The sequence below is a fragment of the Dermatophagoides farinae genome, unplaced genomic scaffold (genome assembly GCF_024713945.1).
Source record: "Dermatophagoides farinae isolate YC_2012a unplaced genomic scaffold, ASM2471394v1 contig5, whole genome shotgun sequence".
In the NCBI taxonomy this organism is placed as follows: Eukaryota; Metazoa; Arthropoda; class Arachnida; order Sarcoptiformes; family Pyroglyphidae; genus Dermatophagoides; species Dermatophagoides farinae.
This window is the reverse complement of record NW_027461520.1, coordinates 279,175-299,566: the sequence shown is the minus strand read 5'-3', so window position 1 is coordinate 299,566 and position 20,392 is coordinate 279,175. Positions and strand designations below refer to the sequence as shown.

Sequence of the window (20,392 nt, the reverse complement as noted above, 5' to 3'; positions counted from 1 at the left end):
TTTCATCTTCTGAAAATTCTTCAGCTTCAAGATCCTCCAACATGTCGTTTTGATCGTTCGCTTCGTCGAGAACTTCGTCAAATTGAGCTTTATTAAAGTTATAAATTTCTGAATAGTAACCAGATTTAAGTCGTTTGACCAGTTCTTGCTCTAAATTAGTGGTGATTTTCGCAGCCCGAAGCGCTTTAATTTCTCGTGAACTTTCTCTCTTCGCTAGTTTTTTCGACTCTGTAACAAGCACTGGACGTTCTTTTTCTGCGAGTACCCGCGATTTTTGTAAGTATTCGCGAATACGACACAATCTGCGTTTACATCGCTGGATTAAATATTCTTTATACACGTTTTTCATCGATCGGTCAATCTGTTTGAAGGCCTCTACTGTGTTTGTGTCAAGTTTGATTTTTTCCCACATTTTAGCTGGAGTGTTGGCTCTTTCTGGTGTTTTCAGGTAAAGATAACATTCTTCATTATCTTCTATAATTGTTGCATAGTATCCATTAGCTAAAGGGCAGTTGGACTTAGTGCAAAGCCCTGTTACATTGTACTTGTTTTTACATAGTACTGTTGTTTTGAACCTGAATTTCGTTACGTTGTACACAACTTACTTGGACTTATAAGAGCAAAACAGCTTTCCACAACAATCCCAAATTACATTATCGCATTGCATTGATGCGGGCACGTTGAAATTTATAAGATAAAGCTTTTTCTTGACAGAAGTAATTAAAGATTTTTTGGAAAACCAAAACTATTGTAATAATAATTTATTTACTTTCTTTTTATTGTTTTATACTATTAATATAAATAAGCCTCGACTTCGTTCTACGTACTTCGGTTAATTTTAATTTTGTATTGACTCCGTTTTTTCACTAAACATGCAAAATTGACATGTTTAGAAAATCGCTTCGAGCTTTGTGTTGATAATCATGCTTGTTGCCACATCTAAATTTATCACGTTAGTATTTTCAATTTCGATGAAGTAAAATAAGCGTGGGCTGATAATTAGTGTTAATTCATCACTAATGTACGATGTATTTACGTTTTCTGACTTGCTTGCATTTTTCAGGTGGAATGTGTCTATCTTATGGATTGATGTGCATTTTTCTAATTTGGTTTTTTTAAACCGTTTTTTACTTTCGCAAGTTAATCCAAGTTTGTTGTTTTTTTCAAATTCTTTCATTGAAATGCTGTATAAATGAACCAAGTAATTGTTTTTTTTAGCTTTCAAAGCTACTGTATGTGACTGTTTTATTTCAAAATAAATTTGCAGTTGATAAAATTCAATATCGACCTTGAGAGAATCTAGCTCTAACGTGTAAAACTGAATGTTTATACTGCCCAACGATAAAATTCGTTGATCGTGAATTTGTGCTTTGTTAGTAAGTTCTGCTCGATTGATAAACACAGGAGCGTCTTCTTTTTGTTTACTTAAATGCGTATATTTCAAGTGGCATTTCTCGTTCGCCGATGCACAAAGTAAAAACAAGCTAAAATCGTTGTAATTTAGACTAAAATGAGCAATGTTCAAAGCCATGTAAATGTCTCGTTGATACGCATTGTATGATATTTTTTTACCGTCGAAGGAAACTGAGTATATGTCTAAAAATATGTTTTCCCCAATTTTGCTTTGCATATAAAAGTCTGATATTTTTTTCTCGTTTGAGCAAACGTAAGAAAGTGCACGCCACGGAAAGGTCGAATTCTCAATAGATAAAATTTTAATATCTTTTTCAAAAGATGCATCATGACCTGAAATATTCACTCCTTTGTTTGTTTTTAATACGTCGTGGGTAACCTCAGTTAATGAAATTTTTTTACTAGAATATATCCTCAAAGATGAAGCGTAGCTGTAGAGTTTGGAAGGTTTTAATGTAGAGATTAAAAAGCTTAATTGTGAAGTATTTTTGAAATTCAATGCTATTAATGCTTCACTCTGGTTATAACAAAGCCTAGGATTTTTTTCGGAAATTATTTGATTATTCTCGCTGTGATCGCTTAGAACTACTTTTTGCATTATAAGTTCAGCGTCTGAATAATTTCCTAATTCACAATTATTCAGTGCAAAATTAATTTTGCTAGATTGTGATACGTGAAAAGCTTTGTATGGAACTGATACTTCTGATTTTTCGCTGCATTCTAAATAATTCATTGCTAAAACAATAAAAATAACTGCTTTAGGAGATGGACCAGCAACACTAACTATAAATTGCCGATTTAGTATGGGATATTGGACATCGAGTTCAACTGGAATATTATCGTCTTTTGTCGAATCATAGGACAAAAATGGTAAATGCGCTACAAGCTGATGGGATAAAAAGTCTACGTTCCAATTAATGTAAATATATGAAAAATATTTTACAACTAGATCAAAGTTTATCAGAAAGATCGCTTCATCATGTATATCGTAAAAATATTTGCATGACATAAGAATAGACTTGCTAACTGTATAACAATATTTCTTAATATTTTTCTTTGAACCACATTTTCCCCAGGTATTTCTCACTTTAAATAATTTTAAACCATCAACCTCGAACATATCTAGCACCGGGTAAGCGTGGTTACGAATTAAACCTGTTTTTAAACAAAACGTATCCCCTTTGTCGTTGCAGTATTCTTGGTCGTTAAGGTTTGTCGTTCCAATAGTTAGCAAGATGCGTGATTGATTGAACTGATTATATAGTTGTGTCCACAATTTTGCTTTGTAATTTACTTCAATGTCTCTAGTAATACTCTCGATTTCAAAAGGAAAACCTAGAATGTGATAAATTTCATTGGCAGGATTTATTGCATTGCCTAATCTCAAGTTCTTATTTAATTTCATGAATGCTTTAGAGTAGATAGTAACCCAGAATTCGTTTTCTCCAGTTCCTGCTGACAATAAAGGTTTACGTTCACCATTTACGGGAACTAGATCGTCTACAAACACAATGAGCAATTTGTTGGAAATATTTAATTTGACTGCGTAAATCCCACTCCTACTTAAAATTGGTTTATTGTTTGAATTTTTTGGGTAAATATTTTTATGTAAAAGTCGTTGACCAGTTTGATTTTCATAATTAACAATTGCAGCTAAAGCAGAAATAAGACTGCAATCGCCGGCTATTCCTTGCTTGATTGAACTTGAAGTGTAGTACGGACTGAAAATGAAATAGTGTTCACTTTTATTTACATTACATGCTATGTTTTGAAAATCTACGCTGCTATTTACCTTATTGCGCCTGATAATATCAGACTTTTTGCGTAAAGAATTGATTAGTTTGTTTATTGATTTTACATCTCCATAAACTTTCGAGCCTAAGTTTTTTAGCTCATTTCCTGAAATATTGCTAATATGCACAAGATTTTGATCTACGGTAGTGCCAGAATTTTGAGTTTGCGCAACATTAGATTCGTAGTGACTCTTTGTATTATGTATAATTGAAGACAATGAAACAGGGTTTATTCGATTCTTTTTTGGTATCGAATTTATGTTTATATTTTCGTCGAGTTCTTCGTTTTCTGCTATTTGTTCTTCCCAACAAATTATTTGTTCATTTTCTTTGTCAAACGTTTTTTGTGCAATTAAGTATTTTATATCAAAAAGTAATGATTGCAGCTTATCATACTTGATCTGACTTATATTTTTTGAGCCATTGAGTGCGTCAGCGCAATAGTTAAATATTTCTTCTAGTTTTTCAACATTAAGGATATTTAATTCATCATGTGTAAATTTATATAATAGTTTATCTAAATTACTTTCATCTACATAATGCTTGTTCGAAGTTGTTGATATGGATGTGTTATACAACTGGCGCAAAGTACACCACGTTTTTATTTCTTTATGTTTAAGAAAAGATTGTAGTTCGAGTGTGTTTTTATCAAGAATCAACTTTTGTTGCTCAGTTTGTAAAATTGACGATAAGTATTGATCACTAAAACTTTGTGTTGCAAAATCATAAGTTTCGATAAAAGTTTCAAGAGAAATTTGTTTAGACATACTTTTATAGAACGAATCTACATTTTTTAGATTTATAAAAATCTAACTATGAATATCCTAAATTATAAAAAATACGTTAAATAAGCCAAATTTATTATATTTAAGGACAATTGTAAGAAGTTGATTCTGTTGAAATTTACGAAAACCTAGACAAAGTATAGAATTATTGATAAATGAAACTTGTTTATTGCACGTTTTTAAAAAGGTTCAATTTGAGGAATGAGGATTGTAATTGACAATGGTTCTTTTTCAATAAAAATGATGCTAGAGGAAAATACCTTGTCAGTGTTAGAGTATCCTAATTTTCTGTATGTTTGTATGCAGCACCGCATTTTAGAGTTCGTTTGAGATCGAGTAATAAGACTTTTATATTAACTGATAAAAAAATATTGCAATTAAAGTAAGTTTGAACCACAAAAATAAGCTAGGTTGGGTTATATTCTAGACTCTCCGATGGTTGCTGGTGTTATTACTGATGTGGAGCTTCAGATATTGATTTGGGAACATGGATTACAACAGTTACTTAAGAGAACAACAAATTTGTGGAAAGATTTAATTGTTACAATTGTTGAAACTCATAGTACTCCGATGGAAATATCTAAAACCATTGTTAAAACTCTCATATTTCAAAAAAATGTTGTTGCCTGCAGAGTTGTGTCTGAGTTTATGATTTCATCGTGGGGATTTCCTTCTTCTATTTGCAAAAGTACATACGAAGAGTCAACTGTAAATGATTCTAAGGTTTATCACGATCATCATGCAGAAAAAGCGCATAAATGTTTTCTAAAATTTTGCCAAGATAATGGAAACCTTAAGTATACGAGATATAATGTGAAATCTGAACACATGAGTAAGCATTCTATTGATTATGTTGCTCACTATCTTTGTCTTGATAATCAAGAGTCAAAACTCATTTTGGACAGCCCTTTCAAACTTATCGTCGATATAGGTAATGTGTCGACCAAAGTTGTTCCTACTTACGACAGCGTGATTATCGAGCCTGCAATTTTTAAAAACATGAACGGAGGTTTGGCTCTTTTTAGTGAGTTTAGAGAAGTCGTAAACTATAGATCAGCTAATATCCATTCTTTCGATTTTGTAATTTACGATATTATGAAAAAATGTATCCGGGTAAGTTTAAACTATGTTATAGAAAATAATATGCTTTGTGACGAGCGCAGAGAAATGATCAACAAAAAACATTCATTCATTCCTAAAGACATGAAAAACTTGTTCATTTACAATCTACAGACGATGAACACGGAATATGATGATAAAACTGCGATGACAAATGTAGTAATGCTTGGCCCAGAGTGTATCACATTAGGCGAACAATTGTTCAACCCCAGAGTTAAAACATCTCACAACAATTTACGCACTAACAACAACTTGAGAGAACTCGGGCTTTGCTTAGCTAATACTGCATTCGATTCGTCTCTAAATAAAAATAACTCCGTCATTGAACCTGCACAAGGACTTGTTGAGATGATTATTCAGTGTATTCAAGCGCTTCCGCCTCTTTTGCAACAAGAAATGGCAAGAAACATTTGTTTAAAGGGCGGCTTGGTGGATTCACCGGGTTTAATTGAACGCTTATTAATTGAATTGAGGTCTTTGCTGCCGAGTTACTGGCCAATTCAGATAATTGTGCCAACTAAGCCAAACTACGGAACTCTTATGTAAGTTAACGAAAAAAAAATATATTAGTTCTGCTTTTGAATGGTCGTTCAATTACAATACATTAAGCGAATTTATTAGCAGTGAGAATTATAAAATTTATTTTGGAGAACTATAGAGTAGTTAAATTCCTTATCGTGTGTTCAACAAACAGATTGTTCGTGTTTTATCTATCTTCTCGTCTCAAAAGAATATACTGGCTGCTTAAGATTAATATAGAAAAATTCTAATTATAGTTTCAGTTAGTTATCTCTAGTCTAATATTTGAAACAAGGGCTGTTGAGATTCTTCTAGTCAAAATAATTTAGCTGCTTAGGGTACTGTCAAAGTACTTAACCGGCAGGGTTGGTTAACTTATTTGTTTGATAATATCATTGAATTAACTAAATCATCGATCAGTCTGAAGGAGAAAGTTGCTATTATTGGAATAAAAATTGTTTCCAAGCAAATATTTGAAAATTCATATATAATTAGAATTTTCACGTTTTCAACCAGAACAATTAATGTATTAATACCGTTAAAATAACATTGTTGTCCACTGTCTGCAGCGAAAATCAATGGATCAATTAAACATCGCGTTCACAGCAGCAAGTATACGTTGAATTATGTGCCGGAACGAAGAGTCTGCGCAGTATTTCCATAAATTAAACAGCTCAAGAGACGAAATCGCATTTGGTGCATGTGATACGATGCTACGTAAATTTACAACAAGAATAACTTGTTTCTTTCTTAGCTAAGTCAACATCGATTGGAGATCTAGAACTCCGGTTATCAGTCAATTTGGAGTCTGCAAGCATGTTTCGTGCGAGCAGTTCGAAAGCCTCATTGATGTTCGTGCCGGTCTTAGCGCTTGTTTCGAAGTACGGAATGTTGTACAATGCAGCTAGCTCTTCTGCGTCCGTTTTCGAAATGATTCTTACTTCTGGCTCATCACATTTATTGCCAATTAAAAGACAAATAATGTTCTCGCCTGCGTATTTTTTGACGTCTTCGAGCCAAGTTACGACGTGGTCAAACGAATCTTTGTCACAAACATCGAAAACTATTATCACTCCTTTTGCTCCCCGATAATAAGACGAGGTCACGGTTTTGAATCTCTCCTGCCCCGCTGTATCCCAAATATGAAGTTTCAACACTTTGTCGTCAATCGTCATTGATTTCACTTTCTAAACGTTTTATCTACGGGAACTTACGAAGTCAACGCCAATCGTGCTCATGAAGTTACAATTGTAACAACCATCGACGAATCTAATCATCACACTACTTTTTCCTACGCCTGAATCTCCTATTAATAAAATCTTGAATAAAACATCACTACTAATAATTTATTAGAGACACTTACAATTCATTTGCGCCCGATTTCATGAGTGTTATATGTTGGCTTGTATTATTAAATTATACCTTATTGCTTATATCATTATTTATTTTTATTCACTGAAGATTAAAATTGAAAAATTTAATAAAAATCGCTTATCCCCAGATCCTCCCGTCAATGTATAAATAAGAAGCTGTGTGGATTTTCCGAACAACATAACAGCATTGACAAAGATGAAATACGCAGTTTTACATTTTAAAGAAAATTCATTTTAATATAAAGTCATGATCCAGACTTTCCAAATAACAAGTCTGCGAAAACACACATTTACGGTATAGTTGACGATAGATATAAAATGGTTTTTTAGATTTTATCGTACAAAACGCTTAGGCTCAGTCAGATGAATCTATTTAAATTTACAGCGCTGACCAGGCCAATTTAGTTTGAACGGTCTGTCGTTTTTATTTTAATTTTATATAAATAAAATAAATTAGCGCTTTTTAATTTGAAATTGAAAAAAAAAGATTGAAGAGTTTTTAATCGGTTCTGCAGCAATTATTGTTAGAATCTTGAACAAAGTTTTATGACTGAAGTACAACATGTTATAAAAATTGCTGATATGCCGGATGACATGGTCTCAGACGCTATTGAAATTGCTGGGGTAAGTAGTTTGAGTAAACCATTAGTTGTAGAAAGCGTTAAAACGCATGTTGACAGAAAGAGATATTGCCAGCTTCATAAAAAAAGAATTTGACCGGCTGTACGAACCCTCGTGGCACTGCGTCGTAGGCACACACTTTGGTTCGTACGTGTCTCACGAGACTAGGAGGTTTATTTATTTTTATTCTGGCAAGTACGCCATTCTTTTGTTTAAAAGCTGAACAAAACGAAAAAATAATCAAAAACAATAAGATTTATTTTTTGCCTGGGAATAAATATCCGGCTAATAATTATTATATTTGTCATCAATTATAATTCAAACAAACACGCATCCTTGCAGCTTATGTGATTTGCACAGACGAAAGTTTTCCGCTATTCTTAAGATGACAAACAAATCTGATGTCTTTCAGTTACCTGCTAGCGCCGTGTTTAATTTGTCACGAACCATTACACTTTCTCAAACCACAAGCTGTTCCGTCAAATTGTGGACATTTGTTTCACTCGAAATGGTATGTAATTTATTTTATATTATGCTAGTTTGCTTGAATGGGTTCAGGTCAAAGGTAAAGCCAACTTCACGTGCCCTCTTTGCAGAAAGGCCAGCACTAAGGTCATTCAAGTCCATATTAGTTTTGAGCACGTTACGAGCTTGGATGACTCTTCAGCCGAAGATGACAAACAAGTTATAATTAGCAATTTAACCAAGCAAGCCTACAAGCTGAAAACTGAAAATGTTGAATTTGCTGAAAAACTCAAATTAACCGAAATTGAGCGTGATAAAACGTCAAGACTGAACAAAGAATTATCGGAAAATTTCGATAAACTCGTCCATAAAAAAAAAAAACTTGAAGCTGAACTGACCAACGTATCGAAAAAATTATCTAATATCAACGAGTAAGTTCCTATTTGGACAACGTTTTAGCCTGATTCAAGGAACCGACGAAACGTTGCTGAGGTCCAAACTTGATAGTTCTTCGCCCGACGCGACCTTTTTCGCCTTCAGATATCTACATTCTGTTGTGAAAATTTTGAAAAAAGAACTGTTGGACTACAAACGCATAATTCTTAAACTTCGTGACGAACGACGTACCAAACAAGTCGAGCCTAAAGTCTCCGAGTCTTCGCCTAGTACTCCTTTTAGTGCTCCGAAACCAAAACGAATCACTGTAAAACGTAAGATAATCTAATTCGTTCGAACTTATCAAATAACCAAACACATAAAGTGGCTTTTGCAACTAAAACATCTTGATTTTCTACACTTACTAGTATGCTAGCTCAAACTTCTCGAAATCACTATAATTCGTGATTTCGACTTTAATCTATAACTAGTTGGCGTAAAAACTTACATTTTTGCAGTGCTTAACAATACCGTCTTTAGGAGCTTCGCAATACACTTTGCCGTCAGCATAGCTTATTGCCCATGAAATCGGACACGTATTTGGTACAGGAATGCAATCGGGCTTACATTTCCAGTTGACGCTGTGCAAACTTTCAGCAGCTAATTTTTCTTCGTACGTCAGAGGCTTCTTAATAGTACGTTTTATTTTTCGACTGACTATTTCAATAGGTAGACTTTCCATACACATATCAGGGCTCACAAAAATAAACCCTTCCGGGCAGTCTTCACTAACACAATTTTAAAATTAGGAAAACTTACCTAAAATCTTTAATACAATTAATTGACGTTTTTTCTTTAGTAAAGTTTACCTCGTCATTCTCTCCTATAATGCTGTTGTCAAATGACATATTATCAAGCACGAGCTACATAATAAAATTCAACCTTGATTTGCTTACGTACGCTGTCATTATAGTCATTCGAGCTCGAACCACCGTTTGTTAATTCGTTTATACTATTCGCATCTTTGCAATTGACTATCAATTTTTTATGAAACTGAAATTCACGTCGTTTTCGAACTAACTTACCCATAAAAGTAATGGACCTATGCATATTAAATACATAGCAGGCGAAGCTGTAATTTACACAATAAAACCCAGTTCTGTTTCAATAATTGATCAGTATGTTTATTAAATTTATTTTAAATAAAAAAATTGTTTTAATCTATGATACAAGCCTGAGGCGCCATATCTAAAGATCTCAATATTATTAAACTTATTTCTGTTAATATTCCAAATATACAATATGCTATTGTAGCTAGGTAAAACAAGATATTGTTAATAAAGGCTTCAGTTGCTGACACATCTATACTTTCTACATTTAATCGTTTTGCATTCTTTATCACAATGTTAACCAAGGCTGGGAATGGCTGATTAATGCACGAGTCACCATAAATACTTGTTGCCACGCCTATTCGCGGAATTGTTATAGCTCGGAGACTGGTTGCGGATTTTTTTGCCAAATCATTTCTGGAAAAATTTTTTATTTTTTAGCTTACCCATTAAATAAGATTGTTATAATGCAATGAATGATGAACAAAAAACCAGCTATGAGAAATAGGCGTAGAGTAAAGCCATAGATTCTATATATGAGCTTCACGGCTGAATGTTTGTGTTTGCAAATAAGCGATCACGCTAAACGATCAGTATAATATAAATATAATGAAATAGCAAATTAATTAATAATTATTTTATTACACACAGTCAAAATTTTTTTATCAACGTGTTCGCTATAATGAATTCGACATAGAAAAATATTTCTTAGCATGCTGCATGTAAAAAAGATGTGATTTTCACTGTATATATAAAATGTCTTTAGAACAAAAAACCAAACCGTTAGATCCCGTTAAAGCTGATAAAGACGGAAACGGATATTGTATCACCAAAACAAACAGTTTTGAGAACCCCGTTCAGTTTGTCTTAAGAAAAGATTTTCAAGAAAGATACATAAACAAATCCAAATCTGAGGAATCCTAAATTTTTCATCTACAAATTAACTCTGTACAAAGTACTTTATGATCACAGAATTTTGAGCTGTATATCAGCAGCAACAGATATACGTAATTTAAAAAATAAGTTTTACAGTGTTGTATCTACAAATTTAACTTAATATTCATGTGTTGTCGAGGTTTGCATAATAGAGTTGTCCCGTCGTTAAAATATTGCCACACCCAATTAAATTATTATTATTTTTTTTATATAAATTTGTACAGGATCTACAATAAACTGCTGACACGTGACTAGTTCTAAGCCAGCCACACCCTCTCGTTTTATTAGCGCAGTCTACATATTTGCAAACGCCTAGATTTGAATTTGCGCTAAAAGCTTTGTTTTCACAACCTTGATAAGTTGGCTTACAACAGAATTCGCACGTAGTATTTGATAAAAAACCGCCTGAATTAAGATTAAATGAATTTAACACTTACTGATCGGACTTGATAATAAAACAAAAATTGTTGCTAACCTGAAAGACGTGATGAAAACCATAACGAACAATAAATTTTTAACAATACTTAAAGAACGTCCTGGTTGTTATTACTATTTGCAGAAAAACAAAATTTTAATATATTACATTAATAAATTAGATAAATGTCTTGAATATGATAATCTGTTTCTTAACGATGCTAAAAAAAGTAACAACAAATTAAAGCTAAAATTACAAAACCAAACAATCTTAAAAACAGCGAATAAAGTCGTAAAGTTTGATCATAACAACGAAACAAATGCACAGCTTGGAATAGTTTTCACGAAACGAAGTAATTTATTAGTTTTGAAAACAAACAAAACTATTAATTTTTATAAGTCTGATTTGGATTTAAAACTGATAGTTCCATACAAAGTCGATTTTCAACAAAATACTTCTTTAGAAAATACTAAACCTGACGAAAATAAGACTTACCACATTAAAGATGTTGATACCGAAGTCAATCACTTGTTTTGTGATCCAGTATTAGATGTTCAAGTTAAACAAACAAATAACTCACTTTGTACTCAAATATCAAAACATAACTTGAAAATCTCTGTTAATAATTTTGATGTATCGTCAAACATATACGAAATCATGGACGCTGTAATTTATTTTGGGTTTTTTGTTTTTAAAATAGAAAATTCCTGCAATTACGAAATATATACAATAGATTTAGATAAAAAATTTATTCTTAGTTTAGAGAAAGAGCTTAATTTAGCAGAGTTAATCTCAATTACCATAGATTCCAATGATAGTATAAATTTCGTGTTGTACAATAAAGAAAAGCAACTGTTGAAGATAATTAATTCAGCATCGGCAAAAGAGTTTACGTATTCATTAGTGTCTAAAATAATTAGTCAAGTCAAGTTAAATCAAGTAGTAGATAAAAACTGTGAAATTCCAGAATGCCAATTCGACTATGTCAATTACTTTGATTCATGTTATACTATAGGTATACTTTTCCAATCGGGCGAAGATATTTATTTCATGAACGAAAAAATATCGAATCGGTATACTGATACATTATTTCAGCGAATAATGGTCCTAGATCAACAGGTTGAATTATTAATTGCTGGATACAAGTTCGATTTTTTTGATGAACTCAATAAGCTAGCTATGAACAAAACATCTGAAACCGAAGACGACCCTGGAAAAGAACAAAATTTTTCTATACTTTGCTATTATTGTCAAAATAAGAGATGCCAAATTTGGTGTGAAAAATGGTCACTCGAAATTCTTATTATTCAGCGTGGTGATCGAAAAACAATAGTTGATTATGATGAGTTTTTTCTCAATGGAACTTATTTTGGTATTAACAGCATGGTACAACAGTTGATTAATTGTACTGGAAATGCATTTTACGAAGAACTGCTATCTACGTGGTACGAGCAGAAATACTGCGACGAAATCATAAAATCTAAACGCGGTTTTGCAAATACTTTAAAAACTTGCAATAATAAAAAATTATTGTTCTTCAATAATAGAATAGACTTATTGTTGTCTAGCAACCTTTGGAAGTTGTCTCCAACGAAAAAAAATATAGCTTTGGTTAATAACTATTTGCTAAAAAACTCAGAAGGGCTTCTGTCTAAACATTTTACTAAATTAAAGTTATCAAATCATTTTTTTGTTAACATGCTGAGTTTAATATTACTCGAATCAAATTACTTAAATAAAATCCCCAGATACGATCTTTTATATTCAAAGGAAATTCCATGGGGACTTAAAGGCGCTAACAACTCTCTTGTATTATGGTATGATTATTACTACGGCAAGATATTTAACAAAATCCTTGTTGAAAACGAAATATCAAAGGACACAAATTTAATTGAGGTTTTTAGTAGCCATTTTACTCATGCTATTGATCGAAACTTTTTGTGTGGTTCGATGAATGAGACTGAATATCAGTTTATGCCGCTCAATGACCAAAACCAAAGTGGAAGGCAAATAGCTTATACGCTTTGGTTTGCACAAAGATGTTTATACTTTCTTTCAGGTGCTCTAAGTTCAGTCAAGAGCCAATTAGATTTTATCAAAATATTAGAAATTATTTCAGGTATTATCAGCCCAATCTCTGCAATTTCCGAACAAACTGAGCAAAAGCTAGCCATTTTGGCAACAACAGACCAAATTATTTATAGCTGTATTGATCCAATTTTAGAACACAAACAAAATAAATTGTGGTACTACAACGGCATTCAATATTGCAAATCTTCAACTATGAATCTAATATCTGCATCTTGTATTATGGCGATTTCAAATATACCGTTTAGTCAAAGTTTAACTGAAGCAATTTTCTCGTTTTTATTAAATTCAATATACTCTTGCTCTACAGGTAACGAGAATAGAAAGCCTTTAACTTCGTCTGATGAATACCTACTTCAGTTAGTGAAAAAATTCAATGAGTTGATGCCTTTTAACGTTAACGATACAAACGTATTTTTTTCGCTTGCCAGACTGAGCTTTAGTTCTTCATTTTATGATCAATCAAGCGAATCAAACAGCAAAACGACCATTATGCTGTCGCATTATATATTTCAAGAATTTATGAACATGATTAGCAATATAGAGTATTGTACGCTAGATTCGTGGTTTTTAGATACCGCTATTAACACTCCTTCCAATATAGACGAATTTATTGTTGACGACATTATTTGGTTCCGTCATGCGTATAAAAATGCAGAGCAGTGTCTGATTCAAAAATCATTATTGTATTGTACTTCTTTATTTCTAGTATATGACAAAAAAGTTATTGCAAAGTTATTCGAAACATATGAAACTTACTTGGTGAAAAAACAGTCAAACGTTGAGCAAAACATTGTGACCTCGTCTAGTTTGGCAATTGGAAAAGAAAATACCAGCTGGAATATAGTAGAGCCCGTGATTGTTAGTTATTTCGTTTTATTACGTAAACTAAACTTATTCAAACATAACAACACGTATCAAAACAATATGGATTCATTATTTAATTTATCATACGAAAAATTTTATCAGCGCGCGTTCATAATAGTTATGTCATGTGAAAAACTTGAGTCCTTTGACAAGTTCGACGATTGGTTTGTAAATATCAAAAAGATATTTCCTACATGGAGTTTGTTTGTGTTGCATAATGTTTACGAAAATTTACAAATCAAAGTTAACATAATAACAGATGAAAATGAAATCTTAGAAGATTTACCAATGGATAAATTCCAATACTCAGTGATTTTTGCTATGGTAGTATTAACTAGCGCTTCTATCTGGACTTTCGGTTTTCACAACGAGCAACTGATAAAGACTTTTCAATACTTTATGAATTACTTATTAAATAATATTTCAATTGATAAGTTGTTTATATTGAACACTTCTGATTTAGCCAACATGACTTTATACGAAATTTTAATTAACCAAGAAAATGCGCCCGGCCTAAACAGTTCGCCGAACTCAGAACCCCCCGAGCAAATCTTCAAGTATAATGAGTTCAGTTGTTTTGAAAGCTCACCGATATTAAACGAGTTTAGTTCTACTTACACCCAGACATCCAAAGCGAAAAAATCGATATTTGACCATATTATTCATCCATACGTTGTTAGTTTATTAGTTCCAGGTGTTGTTTTAGCCTTAAGTTACGTGAGTGCGGGGTCTTTTAACTCAGTTATTATTAAAATGCTGGAGAACATTTTGAATCAAATACTGCAACAATACGTGCAAGAAATCAGTATGTCGAACGTTTCCAAAAGCATTTCAAATATTTTGCTGAACAAGTACATACAATCGCTTAATTATGCTAGGTATTTAATTGAACAACCAGAGTTGACTAAAAAAATTACTTTTTGCAAGGATTTATCAGCAAACGATTTGATATCGGCTATGGCAGTTATTAGCAGTCTCTTTTGCATTAATCCCTCATTGGGCATCAATCCACTTCTCATGCTTGAAAAGTATTTAACTAAGCATGAAAAGAGTTTACGATGCTTTAGCTTAAATGCTTGGACAAACAATAAAACCATACAGCTGAAAAAACTCAACCTCAAAGACATTCATTTGGTCGATGCTGAGTCAAAACAAGTACTAGTAGGAGATATGTTCCAGACCGATGAACTGACCGAAAAAAAACGGACTATCACAATGATCCAAACCTTTGCACAAAACGACAAAGAGATCATAGTTAAACACAAACCCACAAACAAGGAACTCAAGGTGAATTTCCTTGTTAAAGGCCATCTTATTTTAAACTGATGAGCGGTTTAATTATTGTTAGTTTTGACGAACTTGTTTACAATAGGTAACGAGCTATAAATTGTTTGAGAAAGCAATTTTTTAAACCTGATCTTTACAGACTCGTCATTGCCAATAGAGTCTAGATAATTAATTAATTGTGTTTTCAACTCTGATTCGGTGCAAATCGACTTTAGATGGTTTAACAGCATGGACTTTGTTTGATTTGAAGTCAACAATTCATCAAGTTTTGCAGACACAGAGTTCGACACGTCTTCAGATTCTATGGCTTGCGTAAGCAGCTGAGACAGGTTTTTTTGTAATTTTTCGTTGTTAAATATCTTGTTTAAAACTATTTCGGATGATTTCTCCTTAATTCCTTTCAAACTTTGAAAGTAATTCCGAATTGAAACGCACGGATTCAATAGGCTTGCACATTTTTTGACATCAAGGTCTTCTTGAATATTTTTTCGTTTTTCATATTTTTTGCGAAGTGAATAAGCTGATAAAATACTTCCGGCCCCAATAACTAACGCTGCATATGGTTTGCATGAACAATACTTCCAATTATCTAACATTCACAGAAATTTCAATTTCGGTAATTTTTTTAGAATTCTAAAATATAATTTTCTGATAGTGCGTATAAAAATTTTTAAATAAACTTTTTAATCATTTATTAATGCTATCTGAATTGTCAGAACCACCGTTATGTAATAATAATTGTTCTGACAGACATTCGGATGTAGAAACATCAGACTTGATTTTTGGAAGCTCTAAATCAATTGATCAAGCCTCTGATGATGCTAATCTAGGCACTCCACGTGCAGACTTGAACAGCGAAAAAAACTCTTCTGATATCACGAAAAATTTTTCTGACAACGGCGAGCTAACGAAAAATGATGTTTACAATTCTGTTATTGAATTTGCTTTATTAAAGGAGCATTTTGACTCTAAGATTCAGTTTGACAATAATAATTTAGTGGTTAAATGGGTCAAAAAATTTGAACACGATGATGATGAATCTCTTGAAATACAAATAAAAGTTCCCGATATCTACTATTACGATGGATTTTCGCATGGTTTCAATTTAGAAAACCATATTCGATCTATCGATGTGCAATTTAACACTGACAACAAGCTTTTCACAAGCCTGAACGTATACAGCCTTATGCTTGAAATTTTTAAAAAGTGTATCAAACAAAGCTCGAGCCACTTTTACCACATGCCTCTCTATTACATTATAAGGGAGTTGAACGACTACTTAGTCGATTTACATCAGCAAAACTCTAGTATCAAATCAGATGTATGGACCGAAGACGAAAAGCTGCAGCTGTCGAAGGCGCTTTTGTGGTATAAAGCTGTTAAGGACCCAATTGTAAAATGGAGAAAAGTTTCTGAATATGTAAAAACAAAGTCGCCTAAGCAGTCCTACCTTAAATACGTTGAGTTATGGCAGAGTCACCAAAAACAAAAAGATTCAAAGGATTTTAGTTCTTCCGATGTGGCAATCGAAAAAGTTCATCCAGCTAAAGCACCTGAGAAATCCACAGCCGTAAAACCCGCAATTGAATTTAATTTTGCAGAATATGGATTTATTTTTGAAGCAGATGTTTCAATGTATAACTGTTACTCGTACATAGTTAAAGAAATCAACTTGATTCTGGTGTGCAATAAATGCAAGCTTTCAAACAAACATCATTTAACCTTCGATGTCGTGAACTATGGGACCATCAGTAAAGAGTTCGAATGTTCATCTTGTAAACAACAGTGTATCTGCTACGCAGCCAACAAACTTTGCACTAGTCAAGACAAACAGATTTTGAATCTTTACTATTGCAACGCCTGCCCAGTAATTTTCTCACAAATCGTTTTTCACGTACTATGCGAGTCTTGTTCGAAGCCCGTTCACATCACCGTATTGATCAACAATAAGACAGAGGTCAATTGTCACACCTGCAACGCAGCAATGGTTTTTCAAGTGAACAACCCTACGTTTGTCAGACCGAAAAATCCCTTATTAGTGAAAACTCAGGCAAAAAAAATAAAGTCCAAAAAAATACAGCTTAACAAAGGAGAACCACTGCCCAATAACGGCGCATGTTCGCACTTCAAAAAAAGTTTTAAATATTTTGTTTGGAACTGTTGCAAAATTCCTTATGCATGTCCGATTTGCCACGACAATGCGAACGATCACAACGCTGAAGGCTCCGCCTCAAAAATAATTTGCGGCTTCTGCAGCAAAATTCACAAAGCTCACGTTTCCGAATGCGACTGCGGATCAAGTTTTACTGCTAAGGTCACTACACACTGGGAAGGCGGAAAAGGCTGTAGAAACCAAATTACAATGTCTCGTAAAGATCGGCACAAATATAAAAATATGAATAAATCGTCCACAACAGCAAAAAAATGAAGTTATCAAATTTATAAATTTATAAATCGCTCAACGATACTTTACCAATAGGAGTTCTCGGGAGAGAAACAGTGATTTCAATGACCTTAGGGCGTTTATAGGGTGCTAAGTTATCAGCGCAATATTGCTTTACTTCTTGCTCGGTTAGATTTGCGTCGATGTCTTTTTCTACTAACATGTACAAATATTCAATGTTATTTTTATCAGTTTTTCCAATTACTACGCAGTCGTTTACTTTTGGACAATTTCGAACAACTTTTTCAATTTCTGCTGGATAAACGTTGAATCCACTGATGATAACGATATTTTTAATTCTTCCCTGTAAATACAAAATATCGTCGTTTAAATACCCAATGTCTCCTGTTCTGAAGTAGCCATCCTCGGTGTAATAATTTTTTTTGTCAGATTTAGTTCTGTATTCCTTTGTTACGATGGGTCCTTTAACGCAGATTTCACCAATCTCTTTCGAACTGATTGGCGCATTTTCGTTGTTCGTATATTCAATTTTGTCTTGAATAGGAATTATCTTCACGCTACAGTTAGGGATTATTTTTCCCACGCTTGATATTTGTTGTTCTTCTATTGACAAGCTGAATTTGTCGTTATCTTCGTGGAGAATTGGTCGCTGACAAGATATCAATCCCGTTGTTTCTGACATTCCGTAACCTTCAAAAATTTCAGTATTTGTGACAAGTTTCCAATCTTTTCGAACTTTGTCGTTCAATGCCATACCGCCACTGATTGCGCAAAGGCAGAACGAAAAGTCTAATTTTCTAAAGTTTTCGTTTGCCAAGAGCTTCTGGAACAACGTATTTACACCTGGAAACACGGCCGGCTTTGTTTTATTTACAGTGTTAATTAACGATTTGATGTTTCTCGGATCGGGTATTAGTATTCCGACAGCACCTATTACGTAACAATTAATTAAAATGAATGAGAAACCCAAGATGTGGTAAAAAGGGAGCCCCATTAAAGTTCTGATTTCTTGTTTAGTTAGTATGTGTTTTAGAAACTCGAGGATCGCTGTGTAAGCGCCTCTCGTAGCAGCGATAAGGTTGCAGTGAGTGAGCGGAACACCCTTACACTCACCTGTTGTTCCACTGGTGTACAGAAGTAAAGCTAAATCGGACAAATCCACTTCTACAGGTTGAACCGGACTCAAACGGTTCGCTTTTTTCATACAATCGGTGAGACGAACGTGCTGAAACTTGACATCATTTTTTCGTTTCATTCTGTGAATTCGGTAGAAAAAATTTATCAAGCTCCCTTTTAAGCCTAAAAAGTCTCCTGGCATTACTGTAATCACATTTTTTACAAGATGATCAACTAGTTTAAGTTTGTAAACCATATCGATCCAGCAAAAAATTATCTTCGGAGCACAGTCATTGATTATTTCAGTTAATTCGTTCTCTGAATACAGCGGATTCAGATTGACGCAAGTCGCGCCTATCATAAAAACAGCGATCACTACTATTGGGTAGGCTATTACATTTGGTAATATTATGGCGATCTTGTCGCCTTTTACGCAGCCTTCGCTTTGCAAATACGCGGCTAAGAGTTTTGCATTTTCGTAAACTTTTTTGAAAGTTATTTTTTGATTTAAATAGTTGTATGCAACGTCATCTGGGGACAATTTCGATCTAAGATAAAAAACATCGTTTATGTTTTTTACATCTTTTTCTAAGTCAAAAATGATCATTTATGAACTACTACAATATGATCAACAAATCCTGCTTTGGGAAATAATATTTTGTGATTTTCTAATGATATGATCTTATAATATTAACACCATTAGGTCGTTTTCCCAGAAAACTAAACTAAAATTTATTGGTCAATTAAAGAAAAGATTTTATTCGTTGATAAAAAATTTTTTTTGTTATAAATCAAGGAGCATACCAACAAGATTTAATTTCATTGCAAAAAAAATTTAGACAATTTAAATTTAATTAAGTTATTCGCTTAATTTGTCTGCTGAGAATAATTTATATTTAACACACATATATGAGATGGCCTACTAAATAAAGACAAGACGCAATAATGAACAACAATACAGAAAGTAATGATAGATTAGCGTCCAAAACTACCAGGTATGTGTTTTATTCTCGAAATTTTTTAGTTTAATTCAAAAACTTGGTTACAACGAAGTAACTAATGAAAGTTTGAACGATTACAACAAGTGTAAACAATGTATGTTCTATATAATAGAGTACATCGGGTTTTCCTTTAACTCTGACAGTGAAATAAGCTCTTTTTTGCAACTTCTTTCTTACCCGGGACCACTACAATCGATTCAATCTTCCAACAGCAATAATTTGAAACTAGCCGTTATTTGGGTTAGCGAACTGTTCCGAATTGTTAGAGAAATTTTAACATTTGTATTTTCTAGTGTAGCTCAGCAAGAACTCAACCGAATTTGTAAAGAAACTGTGCAAATAGAAAAAACTTCGGAAAAATTGATTTTAAATAGCATAGTTGAGTTTCTTAACGGCCAAGACAAGTGTGTATTCGATCCCGAGATCTCTTCACGTTACATTAGTCAAGATGCTACTATATTTGAACACGATTATTTGTTTATTCTAGGAATTCTGTTTCGTTTTTTACGCACCAAGGACAATCCTAATTTGTACGACAAAGAAAAAAAAGCGGTGTTCACGTTTTGTGAATACTTTCTCAACTTTTACAAATCCAATTTTTTTGACTACGTATCTCGAGAAGCAAAAGAGCTCGAAAAAGCTAGCACTGTCGACTGCACGGAGTTAAAACAGCAACTCGAAGCGTTGAACCAGCAATATGCTGACT

General features: G+C 33.1%; 3 protein-coding genes across 3 annotated transcripts; all 3 read right to left on the bottom strand.

Moving 5' to 3' along the window:
- Nucleotides 1-6,342: 6,342 nt before the first annotated feature.
- LOC142598059 (ras-related protein ORAB-1-like) lies at nucleotides 6,343-15,621 on the bottom strand. Its single transcript, XM_075735033.1, is given in 2 exon segments — nucleotides 6,343-6,967; nucleotides 15,572-15,621. Coding segments are annotated over 2 exon segments (675 nt in total).
- Nucleotides 15,622-17,612: 1,991 nt separating this feature from the next.
- Nucleotides 17,613-18,323, bottom strand: LOC142598058 (long-chain-fatty-acid--CoA ligase-like). Its single transcript, XM_075735032.1, has one exon. The coding sequence runs from the start codon at nucleotides 18,321-18,323 to the stop codon at nucleotides 17,613-17,615; it is 711 nt and encodes a 236-aa protein (XP_075591147.1).
- A 124-nt stretch (nucleotides 18,324-18,447) lies between these two features.
- Nucleotides 18,448-19,046, bottom strand: LOC142598057 (uncharacterized). The gene is made up of 3 exons (XM_075735031.1): nucleotides 18,891-19,046; nucleotides 18,607-18,794; nucleotides 18,448-18,499 (listed from the first exon to the last, which is right to left on the bottom strand). Exons 1-3 carry the CDS (start codon nucleotides 19,044-19,046, stop codon nucleotides 18,448-18,450), a joined length of 396 nt encoding a protein of 131 aa, XP_075591146.1.
- Between the last annotated feature and the right edge of the window lie 1,346 nt (nucleotides 19,047-20,392).

Excerpts from the sequence above, each read along its gene's own strand:
- LOC142598058 (XM_075735032.1), bottom strand. The coding sequence starts at position 18,323 with ATGGCATTGAACGACAAAGTTCGAAAAGATTGGAAACTTGTCACAAAT.
- LOC142598057 (XM_075735031.1), bottom strand. The coding sequence starts at position 19,046 with ATGATAGGCGCGACTTGCGTCAATCTGAATCCGCTGTATTCAGAGAAC. Across the intron at positions 18,795-18,890 it reads TTGTAAAAAATGTGATTACA|CACGTTCGTCTCACCGATTG; the intron begins GTAATGCCAGGA and ends GTCAAGTTTCAG. Across the intron at positions 18,500-18,606 it reads GCTTACACAGCGATCCTCGA|GTGCTGTCGGAATACTAATA; the intron begins GTTTCTAAAACA and ends GTTACGTAATAG.